Here is a 21,738-nt window from a genome sequence, read left to right on the forward strand (position 1 = left end):
TGCAGAGGACAGTTTGGTTTTCAGCACACATTAGAGCTGACACCTCTTGTAACTCCAGCTCTGAGAAAACCCCATGCTCTTTTCTGACCTCCATGGCCACCCCCACCCATTTGCACATGAACACACACAAATAAAACTTAAGAAGAAAAGACAGAAAAAGACATTTTTGCCTAAAGACATTAACAATTAACATTTCTTAAAATGAACAATATAAATGTAAATTTATAAACATGAATTCTTAAATTGCCTATAAAAACGCAATCAGCCACACTGATATCCTAGAGTGAGGGGAATAAGCTTTAAAATACATATACTCTATTGTTTGTTTACAAATTCACATTGCCTTTTTAATGATGAAACATAGCAGATCACTAAGTGGATCTACTATAATTGCCCAAGCATTCCACAGACATGAATATTTCAGGCTATACCCAGTCATCAATACCTGCAGGTTCTGTATTCATGGAGTTCACAAACATACATCATTTTTCTTCCTTCTTAAAAGCTCTTATTATATTGTAGTGGCAGGGGAAGAAAAACTCAAATTTCAGGGCTCAACCTTCAGTCTCAGCCTAAGTATCTGGGAACATAGATATAACCTGTCCTTGACGGTATTTCATAAGTAATGTAGTGTGTGTGTGTGTGTGTGTGTGTGTGTGTGTGTGTAATGATATGAGGGCAGAGCAGGGGATGTAACTCGGTGGTGGAGTATTTGCCAAGAATGTGCAAAGCCCCAGCTCTTATCCTCAGCATTAAAGTAAGTTAGCAAAACAAAACCCCTTCTTATCCAACATTGTACTACAGTTGTTAAAATTCAAAGATGGCACCAGGCATAGAATGGTAGAATGGTTGCCTATCATGTACAAAGCCCATGTATGATATTCAACATTGCACAACCTGGGCATGGTGGCACATGTCTATAATCATGGCACTTGAGTGAAGTGGAGACAGGAGGATTAGAAATTACAGGTTATGCTCTTGCTACACAGCAAAATTTGAAACTACCTGGATACATGAGGTCCTGTATTAAAAGAAAACAAAACCAAACAAATCCTAATCTACAGCTGACTAAAAGGCATGGGAAGGTATGAGTAAGTGAATGTGAATAATAAAACACTTTATATGAGGGACTTAGCAACCGAAGATCTGGAATCTGGGGTGGGGTGGGGGCTAAGTTACAGCCAATTTCCTATGAATATGTATTTAAATATCTTACTTCCTCAGACTTACTGGGTCCAAAGTTTAAAATATATCTATAGGTCTTATAATACATCACCATTTTCCTTACCAGAATGTTTGAGCTCATTTAAAATGCAATAAGCCAGGCATGGTGACACACACCTTTAATCCCAGCACTAAGGAAGCAGAAACAGATGCATCTCTGGGAGTGTGAGGCCAGCCTCGTCTATACAGCAAGTTCCAGGTCAGTCAGAATTACATAGTGACACTGTTTCCAACAAACAAAAAATAAAATCCCACCAACAAATCCCTTGTCTAGGAATTAAACTTCAACTTTTGGCCTGTGTCATCTAACAAAATGAAGGATGACTGAGGGAAGGCACAGACTCTTCCAACGGCAATCCCTGGAGCACATAGTTCACTTTCTACTACCACTATGTATAAAACCATTTCTAGTCAGGTTTGTGAGTGTGATGTCCAACTAAGCTAAGACTAGACTGTCACTAAATAGATTTGCTATGGATTCTCTCTGCCCAAAATGTATACATATCCATGTTAGAGAAGACGCGGGGATTTCCTTCCCTTATGGAACAGCTCTTCAGGGCAGTCCTCTACTTTTTACTGTTCTCAAACTGACAGAGAATCAGTCCAGAGATGTCATGGTGTCTTAGTAATCAGGAGGAGGAGGGACAACTGAGGAGGTACAGACGGAATAAAGCAGTAGACTGGATAAACTATTATCCTGGAAGCGAAGGAGGAATCCTCTTATTTCGGCATGTGTTAGAAACTGCTCTTTTCTCTGCATATTTGTGTTATGCCTTAAGTTTAATGGTGCAATTGAAGTTTTAAATAGACAGGACTAAAGCAGAATCAACTGGGCAGTATGGAGGACCTCAGCTTACTGTGCGGTGCCCAGCGTTCTACTGGCATCGAAACACTGGCCTCGGACTGACCTGTATGTTAATTATACAGGGTAATGAGTTAAAACTTTAAAAGCAGCTTCTGTAGGAGCTGAGCATGGTGGTGCATACCTTTAATTCCAGTATTTGGCAGGCAGAGGCAGGTGGATTGTGGCCAGCCTGGTTTACAGAGTTTCAGGACAGCCAAGGCTATCTGGAGAAACCCTGTCTCAAAAACCAAACCAAACCAAAAAATGGTTTGTTTTTTGGTTTTCTTTGCTTTGAGAAAACACTGTATTTTATGAGCTCAAGATTTTATTTCTCTCCTTCCCTCCTTCTCTTTCACTGTGTCTGTTTTAAACAGTTAGCATGCATTCTACCACGGACAATACTCTCAGCCCTTCCATGTGCATGCCTATGGAAGTAACGTGGGCACAGGCGTGGGCACACATACGGTAAAGCAGGCTTCCTCTCTCACAGCCTGTAGGGAGCAGAGAGACTCCTGAGTGGATGTGTATTGTTGACATGGTCACTGCCATATCAAGCTCAGAACCTCAGACTCCCGGAGAAACTGCAAAGCCTTTCCTTCTGACCATGTGTGGACATTTGACAGTGTCTGTGGAAAATGTCCACCACAGCTTTCTGGCCCAAGAATTTCTCTGTTACAGAGACAGAGACTGCTCCTACCAAGATTAGCTAAACGTGTGTTCTTGTTTATCTGTATGTAATAACCCTATCTCCATGCTCAACTGTATGTAATACCCCATCTCTGACCAATTCTATATAGTAAACATGAGATTCTGGGGTGTTACAGTTTCTTCAGCTGAGAGCCCTGATAACTGGATCCCAGCTTTCTGTCTATGTATCTGTCTTTCCTTCATTCCTTCAGTACTCCAATCAGCTCTGTCCTTACAGCTATGCTGGATGCCGTAACAGAGTCTCTCACTGAATCACAAGCCTACTGTTTTGGCTAGCCTAGTTGGCCATTGAGTGCTGAGGATCACCTGTCTACATCTGCTAATACTGGAGTTACAAGCACATGCAGCCATGCCTGGCTTGTTTTGTTTTGTTGTTTTCCGTTTTTGGTAAATTCTGGGTATTTGAGCTCAGGTCCTCATGCTTACAGAGAGAACACTCTTACCCAACGAGCCATGTCCCAGCCTGTAGTACTTCTGTTTTTAAAATAATACTTAAGGAAATATGTCTGGTTAACATGAATGCTCAGATCTGTATTCCCAGGAGGGCAGTAAATGTAAAACTAATTGCTAGTTGTTTTTTAAGCAATAACATTTTTCCCTCAATCTGGTCAGAGGGGTGTTTCTCCTACTACTCCTCCTTTTAGGAGCTTCCTGGAAGCAAGAATGCAGACAAGAAGAGTCACATATGAATGCCGTATCTGATTCCTAGCAAGAATTTTAGATTCTTCACAGCTCCCTAATAAGTTAATAGGAATTTCCACTTCTGAAGCTAAGTGTGGTAATCCAGGACTCCAGAGGTAAAGGAAAAGTTGGAAGCGAGCCTGGGCTACACGGGCAGACTGTTTCAAAATCATCCCAACATCTTATGTGAAGATGGGGCAGAAAAGCAGTATGCCTGAATCCTTTAGGACAACGAATACCAGGGCACCTGCTGAGCACCAATGACACTACTAACTTCTATACCTGGATACGAAACCAAGCGCATCCCAGGTCAAGCACAGCCGCCCATCCTGTGGTACTCCCAAGAAACACTAAAAGGCTTCCTCACAGATGCCTCCCTTTGGACACTGTCGATGGTTTTCAATGAGGCTGAGGCAAGTGACGTGAGAGAAGGATTAAATCAGAGGTTCCACTATGTGTCCCCTGTCCAAAGAGGAGCTGCATTGTCTGGTCTGTAGGAAACTTAAGAATAGGATGGGCTTCTGACTTCTGCATACACTCCCACTGAACACAAGGCTTGGGTTGTTCACATGTAAGTGTTCTAGGTATAAAAAGCTTGATTCCTTCAAAGCACTAAGATTAAATGAATTATGCAGGCTAGAGAGATGGCTCAGTGGTTAAAAATGCTCCTGCTGCTGAGCCTAATCTGAGCTGACTCTCTAGGTCCCACGTGAAAGTGAAAGAGGACTGATGCCTGCAAGTTGCCCTTTGACCTCCACACACGTTCTATGGCATAAACTTAGCCTTCCCAATAAAGTAAAAATCTAATAATTAAAAAGATCCATAAAACTATGCTTTGTAAGTCTTCAAGAATGGAAGAGCTAGGAATGGTGGTAAACACTCATAACCCCACCTACTAGGGCAGCTAAAACAAACAGGCAAGCAAACAAAATCTGTAAGAAAATATGCTTATTTTGAGCTATATTCTATTTAATAACTTCATGTGAATCGGGACAAGCCACCCCTGTCACTGTCCCATGAGAGAATGTGGATTGTATTCTCCTAGCCAAGGCTTGTCAACTTTCCTTTGCAGCCTCCTGCTCTTCCTGCCTTCACGCTCCCTCCATCCAGCTGAGTGACTCTGTAAATGTTACCCTGTCTTCACAATTCTCTTACTTCCCCATTGCAGACAGCTCAGCTGGCCCGGTGTCATCCCCAACAGCCTCCTCCTTTGCTCTCCCATCTGGTATTAGTCATATGCACCAGGCTTACAGAAACAATTTGGGGATTTGGTAACAATTTTACCACCATTCGTAGCATCGGGCTAATATAACCATAGGCTTATGAGTCTGTCTTCTTAAAAATAAAAGAGGGATTTCCTCCGTGCAGAAACTCAGTCTCCTCTGTAACTAGTACTCGAATACACATGAGCAGCACAGGAGGCATGTATCTTTCCCACTGGGTCTTGTCTGTCTTCCTATATATTCTCTCCTCCAGGCGAAGACATTCTCCCAAAGCATGGGTCCACCTACACTTTCTCAGCTGAAGTAACTGGCAGCTGTGCACCCTGCATGCCACACGAGCACGAAGCACACTACACATCCCCCAGCCTCTTCTGCTCAGCAACAGTGGCGGACTGGAGGCTCGGCCCATTTCTTTGCTAAAGATAGGTACTAAAATAAAAAGAGATAAGAATTCAATCAAAAGGGTAAACAGAGTAAGGTCTGGGTGAACATTGCCGGGAGGGGACAGGAAGGCAGGCTGCTATTTCTAAAGTGCACTGAAAGCTCCCACACAGAAAGGTTTCATTTAGACAGGAGATATTGGTTTTTTTTTTCTACATGGGTACATTTCTAATGTTACAATGAGAATCAACAGGAAAATACAACTCTCTCTCTTTTTTTTTTTTTTGGTTTTTTTGTTTTTTTGAGACAGGGTGTCTCTGTGTAGCCCATGCTGTCCTGGAACTCACTCTGTAGACCAGGCTGGCCTCGAACTCAGAAACCCACCTATCTCTGCCTCCCAAGTGCTGGGATTAAAGGCGCACGCGTGCCACCACTGCTCGGCATGAAAATACAACTCTTACTGAAAAATTGCCTAATACTTTTTTGCAATGCTAAGGAAACCTGTTGAAGGAAACCAACGTTATTAATTCATGTTGCGGGGCTGGAGAGATGGCTCAGCAGTTAAGAGGACTAGCTGTTCCTTCAGAGGGCCACGTTCAATTCCCAGCACCCACATGGCAGCTCACAACTGTAATTCCAAGATCTGACATTCTCACACAGACATACATGTAGGCAAAGCACCAATGCACATAAATAAAAAATAAATGTATGAATTCACATCGAACATGGATCTGACTCACTGGAAGTAAATCGGAAACAAACGTTTTCCTTCTGAGTTTTCTCTTATGAGGGACTTCCTCCATTTCATCATCTTCCACCAAGTCATCACCATTAGCATTTGCTAGTATGTCCTCACTCTCTGCGGCAGCCTTCAGCCGCTGGGTTTCAGCTTCCTTCATCTGAATGACCGTGTCGCCAGTATTCACACCCAGAACTTCAGACAAGGTGTTTAGGATGGCATTTATGATTTCTGCCTGACTCTTAGATGGAATAATGTCCTTTAGGTTCCAGATTGTGCCTGGAAAAACATAAACATGAAGACAAAGAAATTGCCTATGGAATCTTTATTAAAAATGGGTTCTAACACTCATCAGGTAATATACAGACTGATTCTGGTATAATAAAAGAAAATGCTAAAGAGTAAAAACAAGTAATTTTTACTAATTGAATTAATTTAATAATTATAACTAACTGAACAACATATAAGAGTGAAGGAAAAGCAGTTTCCACAGGGCTGAGTCTTTAGGCTCTGGTGTAATTCCAACCCTTCTGCCTTTGTTCACTTCCTCTTGGCACACACTTTTCTCTGGTGTAGAACTTGCACACCCTGAGACACTCATCAAGTTTCTTTGAAAACGCCAGGAGGCGCCTTGTTTTCTCCCATTTCACCTAAGCCGTTCTTCTCAGCAGCTTTATATTACAAGTGTACTGGGATGTATTAATCTTCTGAAATCATACATAGAATACAGACAACAAGTTCTTGGCTTTTTCCTAACAAAATAAAATAGTGCTTCTAAGAAGAAATCAGAATAATTTTTTAAAGTGAACGGCAAGGTCTGGGGAGGTAGCTCAGTTGGTAGAATACTTGCCTAGGATGCACAAAGCCCTGGGTTCAACCCAAGGACTGTAAATCAGGGGTGGTGCTGTACACCAGTAAGAACAGCATTCAGGAGGTGGAGACAGGAGGATCAGAAGTTCCATGTCAATTTCAGTTACAATACAAGTTGTAACTAGACCCCATCTCCAAAACAAGACAGGCAGTGCTACAGAGAGACCCTGTCTCAAGAAGCCAAAACCAACCAAACAAAACCCAAAGAGTAGCAAATGTACGCATGCACACACACACAGGAATACGACTCAGCATTCAAAAAGAAGAAAACAGCAAAGTGCTTGGCTAGCACACAGCTCTGGGTTTGCTCCCCAACAAAGAATAAGTTGGCTGTGGTAACATACACTCACATTCCTAGCACTCAAGGTGTAGGAGCTTGCTGTCATCACACTATACAGCAGATCCGAGGCCAAGCTGGGCTACAGAAAGCCCTGTTTCAAAAACTAAAAAGAAACAGTACTAATGCATGTCACTATGTAGAATGCCTTGAAAACCTTAGGCTAAGGGAAATAAATTAGTCACAGAGGGACAAGAACAAACGATTCTATTTCTGCAAGGTTTTTATCAGAGTCATATCCACAGAAACAGGAAGCAGAATGGTGGCGTCCAGAGATAGGGAGGGGGAGCAGGGTGGGGAAAAGTTCTCATTTAGTGGTACAGTCATTTTTCAGGATGAAGAGCATTATAAAGTATATGCTACTCAACTAACCATCGGATCACTTCAGATTTCTATATTCAGAGACACTGGGGCCAAAAAAGGTGAGACTAAGAACTCATAGAAGAGCAAGTAGTGGGTCATGTCTTAGTTGCCCTAAGTGAACTGTGAACACAATGGGTCATGTGTGAAAAGGGGAAAGCAGGGCTGCAGAGATGGCTCAGCAGTGAAGAGCACGGACTGTTCTTCCAGAGGACTTCAATTCCCAGCAGCCCTAGAGCAGCTCACAACTATTCTAACTCCAGTTCCAGGGGACCCAAAACCCTCAGACAGACATATAAGCAAGCAGACCACCAATGCACATAAAATAAAAATAAATCAATCATTTAAAAAAAAGAGAGAGAGGAAAGTGTAACTACAGCATTTCTATATTAGACATAGTTTGTTAAAGTGGATGGGGCTGGAGAGATGGCTCACAGGTTAAGGGTTCTGGCTGTTCTTTCAGAGGGCCAGTGTTCATTTCTCAGCACCCACATGGAAGCTAAAAACTGTCTATAACTCTAATTCCAGGGGATCCAGTGCCCTCTTCTGATCCCTGGGATCCTTCATACATGTGGAATAAATTCACACAACCACACACACATATACATAAAAAGAAGGTAACCCAGTGGTGGCGCACGCCTTTAATCCCAGCACTCTGGCGGCAGAGGCAGGCAGATTTCTCAGTTTAAGGCCACTCTAGTCTACAAAGATTGCAAAGATAGTTCCAAGACAGTCATGGCCACAAAGAAACCCTATCTTGAAATACCAAACAAACAAACAAACAAAATAACAAAAAAGGGGAAAGAAAAAAGATAATTTTTTAGAAAATGGAAATATCTGTTCCAGGAGGCTTCATAACAATCAGTTAGGGGTCTTGGCTCTAACACTAAGATGTCCTCAGACCAGACAGAGCATAGCTCTGGGGAAGACTGAATCCTGGCCTCTGCATCTGTCTATTACAATTACGACTTCATTTGGGTAAACCTTACCTGCCACGAGTGTCTTCAGAAGAATGTACTCCATAGAGGTGACAGGACAAAGCAAAGCAGACTCCAGGACACGAAGGGCGGTGCCATCGAAGGATTTCAGCAGCTCTGGGTTATCTTCTGTGACCGTCTGCAAACAGTAAGCTATAACACAAGAACTAACAACTTAGAAACCTGTCAACTGTTTAAGAAACTTTACACCTGTATAAGTCATACAAAAATGTGCATTTTTACAACTTTTAGACACGTCAGCTTCATTAGATATACAGGCTTTACTTCAAGGATGATACATGGAAAAGAAGCCTCAGTGATAGAGATCTCCATCTCTCTTCTTGAAATTTCTAAATGTTTTTCTTCTCCCTTACTCCCCCCCGCCAAAAACAAAACAAAACAAAACAAAAAAACCCAACAAAACAACAACAACAACAACAAAAAACACGGTTTCTCTGTGTAGCCCTGGCTGTCCTGGAACTCATTCTGTAGACAATGATAGCCTAGAACTCAGAGATCTACCTGCCTCTGCACTACTGGGTTAAAGGTGTGTGTCACCATCACCAACTACATTTTTCATTCTTTATAAAACTATACTTTCATAAACTATAACTTAAATTTAAGTAGTAATTGTAGCAATGCTGAATTACTGTAAGTATCTACAGTTTATCCTCAGTTTATACACTGATCATAGGCTAGGAGCAAGAAGTTTATGACCAAGTACTAGTTCATACACCACATGCTTAATAGTTCTGTTGCCAAGAAGAAATCTAACCCTGTACACTAGGGTTATTTAAGAAAACAGTGGTGGAGTGTGGTGGTACATGCCTTTAACACCAGTACTTTTTGTTTGTTTGTAAGATTTATTCATTTATTTTATGTATATGAGTACACTGATGCTGTCTTCAGACACACTAGAAGAAGGCATAGGATCCCATTACAGATGGTTGTGAGCCACCATGTGGTTGCTGGAAATTGAACTCAGGACCTCTAGAAGAGCAGTCAGTGCTCTTAACTGCTGAGCCATCTCTCCAGCCCAACATCAGTACTCTTTAATCCCAGCATTTAGAAGGATATCTGTGAGTTTGAGGCTAGCTTGGTCTACATAGTTCCAAGACAGCCAGCCACCATAGAAAGAACCTGTCTCAAACAAACAAACAAACAAAAAAACCAAGATAAGGGATTACAACATTCATTCTAGAAATTAACTGAAAGCATAAAAACAAGTGAGGTACTGATCATCCATGACACATGCCTTTAACCTCAGCACTCAGGAGGAGGCAGCAGGTAGAAGTCTACGAGTTCAAGGTCAGCCTGGTCAGCCTGGTCTATAGATTGAGGACAGCCAAAGTTACACAAAGAAACCCTGTATCAAAAAACCAAACCAAAAAAAATGTTTGTGGTACAGGGCTTTAATCCTAGCAACCAGGAGTTACTGACAGGTAGATCCCTGAGTTCCAGGTCAGCCTGATCTATAGAGCAAGTTCCAGGATAGCCATGGCTGCCCAGAGAAACCCTGTCTCAAAAACCCCCAAACAAACAAACAAGCACACACATACAAACTCAAAAACAAAACAAACAAAATAACCCAAAACAAAACTGAGATCACACAAAAGGTTTTGACAGAAGAGACCTCTGAAGTACAAAAAGGAAAATAAAGCCAAATTAGTTTCTTTTGAGATATTTATTCCAAAAAATGTAGATTTTGAAATTCCAAATTAGATTGTGTTTATCCAAATGAATCAAAACATATGGTATCAGGGCTGGAGAGATGGCTTAGCAGTTAAAAGCACTTACTGTGCTACAAGAGACCTGGGTTCAGTTCCCTGCACACAATCATTTGTAACTTTAGTTTCCAGGGGATCCAACTCCCTCTTCTAACCTCCAAGGGCATCAGGCATGCATATGTGCACACATACAAACTAAATAAATAAAAACTAAATAAATCTAAAATAAAAAATGTAACCCATGGTACAGCTATGACACACATCAATACACATAACTTACTTCTAAATGTACTGTGTTACAAGGGACTAATGCCAGTCACTTTAGCACAAGACAAAGAGCTGGGGTGACAGCTCCTGGACTGAGCTTGCCCAGCATGAGCAGGGCTCTGGCATGGATCTCCAGCACAGTACAGCAAACCACCACCTCAACAGCCAAACAACAACAAAAGCCAAGAGAACCGAAGAATGCTACTGTAACCATAATTTCAAAAAATTATTCTGGACAGAACAGAACCCTATGAGTTCATTGTATTATAAGTGAACCTTGCTTTACTTATAAAACATTTGTTTATAAAGATCACCAATCTAGCTAAATACAGAAAGAAAACACTAGTATACACTTCAAAATGATTTTATGATGATCCACTGTGGAAAAAAAGTGTATTAGAATAAAAAGAACCAGTGAGATGGCTTAGTGGGCAAAGTATTTCCCTCCAAAGTCTGACAACCCGAGTTCTGTCTCTGGAGCCTTACAGTAAAGACGAGAACTGATTTCTTCTTTCTTTTTTGTTTTTTGACAGGGTCTCACTATAGCTCTAGCTATCCTGGAACTCACTGTGTGGACACACCTGTCTCTGCCTCCCAGGTGCTGCTACCGTGCATGAGATTCTTGATAAAGCTGTCCTGTGCCCTCCATACACACTCTGTGTGTGCATGCTGTCACCCACAGTAGTAATAAAAGAGCGGGGGGTGGGGAGGATGTCCAAAATCTTTAATGCTTTAAAGGTATAAAAGTATTTTTTTAATTTTTAAAAATGCATCCATTGACTGACTGATTGACTGATTGTGAGCCAGGCTATACGCTACAGTGCACACACACAGACTAGCTGCTCTCTTCTATCATGTAGGTTTGGGAGACCAAACTCAAGTTGTCTGGCTTGTACTGCAAGTCTTTTACTCACAAAGCTATTTTGCTGGCCCAAGCTACTGTGTTTTCTTTTTAAAAGCATTTTTTTCTTTTAGATTTTTAGATATACTTTTAATGTGTGTGTATGTGTGTCTGTCTGTCTATCTGCCTGCCTGTGTGGGCATCAAATCCCCTAGAGCTGGAATTAAAGGCAGTTGTGCTGGGGTCTACACTTAGGCTCTGGAAGAGTAGTGCATGCCTTTAGCCATTAAACCATCTCTCCAGACCACCCCTATACTTTCTTCTAAAACCAATGAACTAACCTGCCTGAAATTCTCGTCTTAGAAATAAAAACTGGCTTAAGATTAAGACACTTACTCATGCCAAAAACACTGCGCTGTTTCTAAACCCCACTGATTTACAGTACTGCCCCTACAGACTCCATTTGACAAACTAATCTTTGCAAGTTTCCAGTAGTACTTATTCCACTATTTTACTTTTGTTTCCCTCTTTTGGTCTCTCTCTCTAAAAAATCTCTGAGAGCTGGGCGTAGTAGTGCACGCCTTTAACTGCAGGACTGAGGAGGTAGGTGAATTTAATGCTTGCCTGGTCTGCATAACAGGTTACAAGCCAGTCAGGGCTAAAAAAGAGCAGATGTTCCGCAGTGAAGAGCACTCAGTGCCCTTACAGTTCCCAGTACCCATATCTGACAGCTCACAACTGGCTGCTACCTCTCCAGCTCCTAGGGATCTGATGCCCTGTTCTGGACTCTGAGGCCAACCCCCAGCATATATACATCCCTTTAATAAGAAAAAAAGTATCTACTAAACACAGGAGGCAGAGCTAAGAGGACTATACTTCTTCCTTTTCCAGAAATATGCATAATTAAAGGAGAACTGGGCAGAGGAAAAAAAAAATCCTTTTTAAGTGTTTCTCTGTACCCAGAATTCTTCACAGCTGCCCACTCTCTGGATTCTGCCTGTTCCTGATGCTGAACTCAGGAATCTCGATGGCTCTCTAGCCCAACACAGAGACTGTAGGAAGCTAAAGGCAACCGCTATATACTCCATGTCCTCAGCTCCCATGAAAGGGACAGGCCTAACTGAAAGTCCAATCATCTATTCTACAGCTCCCCTCCCAACAACAGCAACAACAAAAAACTGTCCGCTTTCTTCAGAAATAAGAGAAAATGACATAAAACGCTTAAGCTTGGCATGAAGGCCAGGGAAATACAGGTTTTTGTTTCTTAGAAAATAGAGATTAAAAACTTCAAGAATAAAGGTTTATAAGAAATAAAACACAATGCCAGGCAGTGTTGGCACATGCCTTTAATCCCAGCACTTGGAAGGCAGAGCCAGGTGGATATCTGTGAGTTAGAGGCCAGCCTGGTCTACAGAGTGAGTTCCTGGTCAGCCACAACCTTGTTTTGAAAAGAACAAAACAAATGAACAAACAAACGAACAAATGAACGAACGAACGAACAAAAAAGGCCAGGCTTGGTGGCATACACTTTTGATCCTGGCACCCAGGAGTCAGATCTCTAAGCGTTAGAAGTTAGCCTGATCTATACTGTAAGTTCCAGACCAGCCAGAGCTAATCAGTAAGACCCTGTCTCAAAAACAAAACAAATAAAACAAAACAAAGAAAGAAACCAAACCCTGCAGAATTGGATAAGTAAAGTATTAGCCACAGATGTAAAGAAATTCCAGACAATACATCTAGTAACAATAGGAGTGTTAGCAGATACACTGTGCCTGCCCATGGCACACAGGAATAACAAATGAACACTTTTTTCACTTACCTACGGAGACAGCCAGGTCAACACTGGTGGGGAACCTACGTAAGTACTGTAATACAATCTCCAAACACCCTTCTTTGTTGAATATAGATACTGCTCTACTACTGCATTCACTAAATTGAAGGGGAAAAATAAGTTTTACTATTCATATTTTAACATTAAGAAATCAACCACAGAAGTTTATGAAAAATTAATTATGCTTTATAAAACCAAAGATCAGGAGTCAAAACACCCACCACTTTTATAAAGAAAAAAATGTCCACTCTTATTTATTGTTCATGACAACCTATCAGGGCTTCATTCTCTTCACACTGGGGCCTCTTAGTAGTCAATCTCTCCTTACAGAAGGTTGAAGCTGTATGAATCCTCAGAAATAATCACTCATCCAATATCCCATTTTACAGACTTGAGAGAACTCCAGACGCCCCAGGTGAGGCCATCCATCTGCAGCCCTATAACCTGTGTGTAGTGGCACCCTGCCCAGCCCTCAGTTCCTTGTGTATATAGACTGTTCTTTTCCACTACCACTCGATAATAATGCATTCAAGTAAGGACAAAGGCCTCTATCACATGAAAAGCAACATTTTAATTGAAAAATCACATTTTATGAACTCCTAGACTGGAATTATAATTCCAACAAAGAGAATTTTCAAATTTCAGAGAAATTATTCTAATAAGTATTAGTTTTGAAATCACAGAGCTTCCTTAAATAAAGTTATCAATATTACTAATAAGCATGTACACTAAACACAGGTTAAAAAATGAATAATTTTACTCATGTTTCTAGAATATGATCTCAATGTACATATAATACACACAATGTACTGAGGTAACAGGTGACTCATGCAGTCAAAAATATATTCTGTTAGCTATCTCTTTAGTTATTTCAGCACTAAACTATAGCCAAGAAGGCAAAGCATCTACACGTAATGAAATGTGAAGAGTGAAACAAAATTCTAAGAGTGATGCTAACTGTAGGACGCACAGGGACTCCAGACAGTAGAGTTACTTTGGAGACAGAACTATTAGGCCAGTGGTTCTCAACCGTGCACCATGACCCCTCCAGGGGTCTCAGAGCAGGCATGCTGCCTAGCAGACAGTTACACTATGATTCCTAACAGCAGCAACATTACAGCTATGGAACAGCAACAAAGCAACGTTACGGTTGGGCTCACAACACGAGGGCTGTGTTAAAGGGCCGCAGCATTAGGAAGGCCGAGAACCACTCTACTAGACTCTCTTCAAAGAAAATTTCCTTACAAGTCCCACTGCAAGCCACCTGTTGTGGCTCACACCTGTAAGCCCAGGACGTGGGAAATAAAAACAAAAGTCAGGAATTCAAGGTCCTTTGATACATGGCAAGTCCTAGGCTAACCTGGCCTACACCTGTCTCAAAAAATAAAACTGTTGCCAGGCGGTGGTGGCGCACGCCTTTAATCCCAGCACTTGGGAGGCAGAGGCAGGCGGATTTCTGAGTTCGAGAGTTTGAGGCTAGCCTGGTCTACAGAGTGAGTTCCAGGACAGCCAGGGCTACACAGAGAAACCATGTCTCGAAAAAACCAAAATAAATAAATAAATAAATAAATAAATAAAATAAAAAAATAAAACTGTTGAGCTGGAAAGATGGCTCAACAGTTAAGAGTAAGTGTTGTTTTTGTAAAGACCCAAGTTTGATGTCCAGCACCATTATCAGATGGTTCATAACCAACTCCAGATGTCTGGCCTAGAAAAGTACCAGCATTCACTTGTATGTACCCATACACATATATGTAACTTAAAAAAATATTAAAAATTCAAGTCCAGTGATCTTCTAGTGACTGGAGATAAAGAACAGTGGCAGAACATGTTTAGTGCTTAGCAGCCATGAGGCTCAGGACTGCAAACAACAAAATCATAGACAGTAAAAGATTTGTGGTGGACATAAAAACACCAATCAGTTGCTCATGTACCCTTTCCTATAGCCAGTTTGCAATCTCAGCAGCCAGAAGATAAAGGAATGGGGATCATGAGCCAAAATTACATAGTGAGATACTGGGGGTAAAGGGGAGGCAGGGAGAGAAGGGAGGAATGAACAGAAAAGGAAAAACTAAAAAAAGGGGGAAAAGCCATTTTCTCAAATCTTTGCTGGTATTTCTGGTGGGACAGAATGCAACTACTGGTTTAAGATGGAATTACAAGCAGAGTCAGACTGGTATGGAAGCAGCTTTTCTAGACCTACCTCAATCTTAAAGTCCAAGAAACACTGCTTTTAGGTCAGTATTTCAATTGTTCCCAGCTGAAATGTAAGAAACTACAATTCTGCTATAATTACAGACATAAAACCAAGCTTAGAAAGTGCTTCCAGGCTTTGTTTCTGGCTACTTTCACTCGCAGCCGTGATCCACTCTAACCTAACCAGTGTCAGCAACAGGGAAAAGAAGTGGCCTTGTTCCTACTCAGTCCCAGAGAGTTCCTCTTGGGAATCTACTTTCTATTCAAACAGTTACTACCAGAGCAGTGGACAAAAGCATCAGCCAATGTTTGTGGTCCCCTTTCATTCCAGATCCCAAGGCAGCTGTACACTGGGCTGACTGGGAGGATGAATCTCAAGTCACCAGGTAGTCCCACCTACTAAAGCATTTGTGGGCAGATCCTACAGTGTAACAGAGAGCACCGGAGGCTGGGCAGTGACACCATAGGACACTGCTGTTGGACAGCACTTACCATACATTCCATAGCACATTCACAGCCTCATTAGCTATGCTCTCTATGGGGTTTCTCTTCTCGTCTTTCTCCGGTGGAGACATCTCATTTGAATCCAGTCCAGAGCTACACTGCAACCAAACATCATGATTAGCACCCAAGCTCAAAAGAATAACGAAGCAAGAAAGCTCGTGGTAGTTTTATAACCTCAAAAACACCAGAGATTATAGTGGTTAATAATTACATCAAATGATTATAAGTACAAATCTCAAAATGGACATCCCTTGGGCACAGAGAGACGACTCAGCAGTTAAGAGCACTCTCTGTCTGTCCAGGGGAAGGTTGCTCTTGCAACCTTCTCTTACACACTGCTCTTACAAGATACCTGGGCTCCGTTCTCAGTATCCACATCAACCGGTACGCAACCACTTGTAACTACAGCTCCAAGCAATCTGACACCCTCTGCTGGCCTCTAAAGGCACCTGATACACAGCATTCACTCACACAGACACAGACAAATAAACACTTAAAAAAAAAAAATACACCCCTTTGACAAGGTCGGTCATCAAGGCATGATGTTATGCATCCCACATTCTACATGGGTAAAGTGCTGACGCAAAGCGAATAAATAAATTTATATTAAAAAAAAAAAAGACAATGACAAAGAAATAAAAGAGCTAATATCTGTACAGCACCCCCTAAGTCCTATTCTGAGCTTTTTACATATATTAACAAGTTAATCCTCACAACAAACTTGAGGCAGCTCAACTATTAACCTTTATCTCCCAATATATATAGAAAAATAAGGTAAAAGGGGCTCCTGAAGACAAGCTGAGTGTATGGTAAAGCTGGGTTTCAGCTGCAGGCATTCTAGCCTCCAACTGGAGCCCTTGACCTCTGTGCAGGACTCCTTCCTAGCACAGAACAGGGCACTCTCTAAAAGGTCTTCTGGGTCTTAGACTTCTCATGGGGAGAATGCCCTCTGCATGGAAGGAGGTTCTACAGCATCCCTGATTTCTATCCGACTGGATGCCAGCAGCATGGTGCCCAAAGTCCCCATGTGGCACATCAGCTGCAGCGCAGCACCACTACTCAAAAGGGAGCAGGATCTCACAGCATTAGTGAAATCAGTTCTATGTAGAAAGGTGGAAGAAAGGCATGGCAGGCTGAGAGGAACTAAAAGAGTCCAATGTCCTTAACCAATGAGCTGCATCATGTAACATGAATGTACATGTAACACGTAACAACGAGAGTACGACACAATCTTTATAAGTTCATAATGTCTGGGCCTATCATCACTATATAAACTGGTATAAGAATACCTGCCTTGGATTTGGATACAGCTGGGTGGTAGTAAAGCACCTGCCTGGTGGTAGGCACAAAGATTTGAGTTCCATTTCCTCACCACAAAAAAGAAAGAGAAAAGAGACCTGTCTTATAGGACCACTGTGAAGATTAAATGACAGGCATATATGAGTGAACAATCAGGGAAGGGGCTTGAATTCTAAAGGGGTAAGTGTGCAGATCTTTAGAAAGGGCTCTTCTAATCATGAAGGTGGCAAAGACACAAGTAATAGAGACTGGTATTAGTGAGGGCTTTGTACTAAGTTTCCAGGGAAAGAAATGAAATTGTTGCAGGGTGTTTAAAGGAACACATAAGATGACACCAAAGAACTGAAAAATAAAAGCAGACAAAAAACCTCCTAAGTCATCACTCGGGCTATGTTAAATGCCACATACCTCTCTTAGTAGTGCCACCAGGGGTGTCATGATATCCTTTGCCACCATGTCATCACAAACGTCAAAACCTCCACAAGCACTGAGGTTTCTACATGAGAAATGTAAACACATTTTACTTTCAAATCACATCTCACAAAATGCTGCTAAGTCCTGTATGTTTAAGCACAGTTAAGGTTTCCCACAGAAAACAGTATTTGTCACATGCTGGAAAACAAGCCTACAGATTCCCAACTGTCCTGGTCCTCAGCTCATCAAATAATGCTATCACTGTCTACACTGATGACAACATGATGAAGGCAACCCTTATAAAGGAAGCATTTATTGGAGGCTTGATTACAGTCTCAGAGGCTTAGTCCGTTGTCATGCTGGAGCATGGGAATATGTATGGCACTGGAGCAGTAGTTGAGAGCTATATCTTGATCATAGACAGAGATGCTGGGCCTGGTGTGGGCTTTCTGAAACCCCAAATCCCAACCTCAGTGACATACCTCCTCTGACAAACCCACACCTACTCCAGCAAGACCATACCTCCTAATCTTTCTCAAATGGCAACACTCAATAGTGACTAAGCATTCAAATACTAAGTAGTCCCTCATGAGCCTATGAGGGACATTCTTATTCACACCATCATATCCCTAATAGTAGTCTCTGTAATTACTACTAGTTGTAGTTATACATACATGCATTATTTGGTTAATAATAATATATTATTAACATTAATCTTACTCAATAGACTTACGATTTATTTATTTATCTGGTTGGTTGGTTGGTTTTTTCTAGACAAGGCTTCCAAGTGTAACAGCCCTGGCTGTCCTGGAACTCACTAAGCAGTTCAAGCTGGCCTTGAACTTGCCTAGTCCAGTGACTGGCACACAGGCGCTCCATCCAATATTTACTAGACTGAAACAGTACCCACAGGCAAACCTGTAAGAGCACAAACACTAATTTTTTGCCCTCTCTACAGTTCATTCTACACACAGACAGAGTGGCTTTTGGTTTGTTTTTTGTTGTTTGTTTTGTTTTTTTTTGAGATAGGGCTTCTTTGGGTAGCCCTGGCTCTCCTGAAACTCACTCTGTAGACCAGGCTGGCCTCAAACTCAGAGATCCCCGTCTCTACCTCCCTAGTGCTGGAATTAAAGGCCTGTGCCATCATGCTAGAAAGTCTCAATTTTATTTAAATTCAGCCCATCCATTATTTCTTTTATGGCTCGTGCCTCTGGTGTTGCAGTTAAAATCTCTAGATCACCTGGAGTTTTCTCCTTAGGGTTTTTAGGAGTTTTAAATTTTGCATTTTACATTCAAGAGGTGAGGCCCCTTAGTTCATACAATAAGTGAATGGCTTTTTCAAAACATAGATTACACCACTCCAGTTTAGAATAACTCCCTCACCTCGGGAGCCTCAGCAAATATAATCCCCCCCTTCTCTCCTCCGACACATGTGTCAATCTGCACTCTGCCTCCTTTCTCTACCGTTGCTGTTCCTCCCATAAGGAATGCAAACACCCTATTTTTCCATGCCTGCTTCTCTGATGTTCTGGTCTGTTTATAAATGTCATCTAGAGGGTACCTCAATTCAACTCCCCCTCGTCCTGAAATGCACTCTCTCCTTTAAATAGCACTTCTCACTAATACTGTTTTGTCTTTTCGCTAGTTTCCAGACACCCTCTCAGTGGAATTGCTGCAAAGACATCTTACATGCTGAAATGTAAGTTGTACTTAGAGCCCAGACTGGAAGACTTTATCCTATCAGGGACTCTATGGAGGGTTTTGAGACAGGGGAAATGTGCATGAGGTTTGAGGGTTGGTGAAGCAACCAGGTGGATACAAAAAAATGTGTGTGATCCGTGGGCTCCGGGGTCCTTCGGAGCATGAACTCACATCTCCATCCACGGCAAACCTGAACTAACCGGCAGGTTAGTCTCCCTCCAGAAGTAGAGAATGCATCGGGCGAGGGTGTACTAGGTTGGTTTGCTCGCAGGGACACTGCCTCGGTCCTTCTCGGACTCACCTCAGAGCTCCGGCCGCCGTCTCCCTTACCGCCAGACTAGAGTCCAGCAGCAGCGGCCCGAGCCGGCGCACAGCATCCCGGCGGGCTAAGTCCGGTAGTGCCGGCCGCTGCTGCACTAGCCGGGCCAGTCCCGCGCAGGCGCACTCGCGGACCTCGGCGCTCGGGTGCTGGAGCTGCGGGAACCAAGACGTCAGAGTCGCGTAGTGAGCACGCGCGCTGCAGCACCTCTCTCCTGGCCACCCTGCCGCCCGCCGCAAGCCGCCCGAGCCTGGCCAAGCCCTCGTCCCACCTTCTCCAGAAGTTCCGCCGCGGGCCCATCGTCCTCCTCGACCCCAGTCCCGTTCGCCGCGGCTGCCGCCTCGGCCTGACAGCTATCGATAGGGGAGAACTGAGGTCGCTTGAAGCGCTTCGTCCGACTCTTACCCATGGCGACAGAGGCCGCGGTGATAGATCAGAAGAGGAAGACTGCAGTAGCAGTCGATGGGGCCCGCCGGGCCGGTGGAGACTTCTAGTCTCCGACCTTCCTTGCCGGTTCTCCTCAGCTGGTCCGATGTGACGGCCTGAGCATACATGGAAAAGCAGCACGCTTGCGCAGGGGGCGGGAGCAGGAAGTGCGCGTGCGTGTAATGTGACGCGGGCGGAGCCATCCCTGACAGTGGGTGGAGCCTTTGGTTTTCCTGGGAATGTTAACATACCCGACCTTATTTCTATTAAGCAAATGCAAGACTTCTTCAGAAACTCAACTGTACAAAAGACAAGCTCGGCCGGATGGTGGTGGCTCTTGATTTTAATCCCAGCACTTTCTTTACCATTCTTAGGAGCCATTCCCCAGCCATTCCATAGGTGATAGACACTTTTAGAAGGAGCCTAGTGACTTTCAGCCAGGCTATTTTATTGTGCTAGGGACAGAGACAAACTTAACATAAAAAACGTTTCTCATAAAATATTCGTCTAACAATTTTTAAAAGTATGTGTGATATATGGGTAGGCACACATGCCGCCTCCTTCCTGTGGCGATCAGAGGGCTCCTTTGAGGACATGGTTTCTTCCATCAACCTTTACTTGAGTTCCAGGAATGAAACTCAGGTTTTCGGGTTTGCATAGCAAATGCCTTTACTTGCTAAGTTATTTCATTTTTTTTTTAAAGTTACCTATTTTTCCAGACATCTGTTGGCCATCCATATTTTTGTAATATAGCCTTCCTAAAAGAGACTCTGAAGTATATTTTCTAAAAACTTCTAGTGGGGTCATGTAGTTGTAAAATCCACTTGGGATTTTGACATCATGGCATTCTGCTTCATGCTACTAGCACTTTTTCTATAAACCAGGGAGCCTTCTCAGTCTTCCTGGAGCTCTGTTGGACTAGTCTTAGGCCTGGGCAACCGGATAGCTTAGGTTTACGTGTTCCTAGCATTGATCATTTGGCTATCATCTGGGGCATATTCTCAGATCTATTTAAAAATCCTTTTGTTATAGGTAGGGATGTATTCTGGAGAGATGGGAGATATTTTTAAAATGTCCAATTTATGGGACCTGATCTATCATCCTCATTCTCTTTGCTGTCCCAGCAGACACGTTACCACAGGCCCACCATGTAGTTTGTGTGGCAGTATCTCTCTTTGAATTGTCCAGTATTGTCATCAAATGTGTGCCGGTAAGGGGCAGGGAATGAGCCTCAGCAAATGATTGCCTAGCAAGTGCCAGGCCCTGTGTTCCAGCAACAGAATTTATAAAATGTGCAAACAGAAAAGCTATCCCTATATGCTGTCCCTGCTAGCCTGGGAGCTCCGTGCAGAGAAGGTGCACTGATGGTCTGTATTAGCAGCGTGGAATAAGGCTCTAAAGTATCTGCTCCCTCATCCTGCTACTGCCTTGTCTCACACTGCCCTACATTGTGATTAGGTAGTCATCAAAGAACTTCAAGGCCAGTAGTCATCTGAAAAAATAAGCCAAGACACTCCTCTGGTTCCAAACTCACCACTAAGATCCGTATGATCAAGGAGAGGCTGCTCTAGTCACAAAGACTTTAAAGATTGCAAAACATCAAAAGGAGTGAGAGCCATTTTGTTTCAAAAAAAGAAACTTAACTCTTGAAAGAGAAGTTGCAGTTGTCTCTGAACAGTCTGGGATTAGCCCGAGGCTCTGACTCTCATTTTCACTTTGCTGAGGCACCTGTGGTGATTATGTAACTGCTGACAACTCTGCTGCCAGTCCATTCCACAGGACTCCTTCATGAGCAAGTCTATCTGCTCATGTCAAAGTGCTTACTTGCCGTGCCTTAGGGACTCTAGAAATAAATAGCTAGACCCTGGT

At 42.7% G+C, this 21,738-nt stretch overlaps 1 protein-coding gene across 2 annotated transcripts in view; it reads right to left on the minus strand.

The window, feature by feature from the left end:
• Positions 1-19,997, minus strand: part of Heatr3 (HEAT repeat containing 3) — a 36,807-nt gene extending 16,810 nt beyond the window's left edge. The window contains exons 1-7 of one of the 2 annotated variants that reach the window (XM_028755538.1): positions 19,715-19,997; positions 19,426-19,598; positions 17,418-17,505; positions 15,699-15,808; positions 12,999-13,108; positions 8,357-8,497; positions 5,802-6,079 (exon numbers count right to left, since the gene is read on the minus strand). In XM_028755538.1, the coding sequence (XP_028611371.1) occupies positions 5,802-6,079; positions 8,357-8,497; positions 12,999-13,108; positions 15,699-15,808; positions 17,418-17,505; positions 19,426-19,598; positions 19,715-19,852 (1,038 nt within the window). In that variant the 5' untranslated portion in view covers positions 19,853-19,997. The remainder of the gene's footprint in view (positions 1-5,801; positions 6,080-8,356; positions 8,498-12,998; positions 13,109-15,698; positions 15,809-17,417; positions 17,506-19,425; positions 19,599-19,714) is intronic. The other variant, XM_028755539.1, reaches the window with a different exon arrangement.
• Positions 19,998-21,738: the final 1,741 nt, after the last annotated feature.

The sequence above is a fragment of the Grammomys surdaster genome, unplaced genomic scaffold (assembly GCF_004785775.1).
Source record: "Grammomys surdaster isolate TR1022 unplaced genomic scaffold, NIH_TR_1.0 126063, whole genome shotgun sequence".
Lineage (NCBI taxonomy): Eukaryota > Metazoa > Chordata > Mammalia > Rodentia > Muridae > Grammomys > Grammomys surdaster.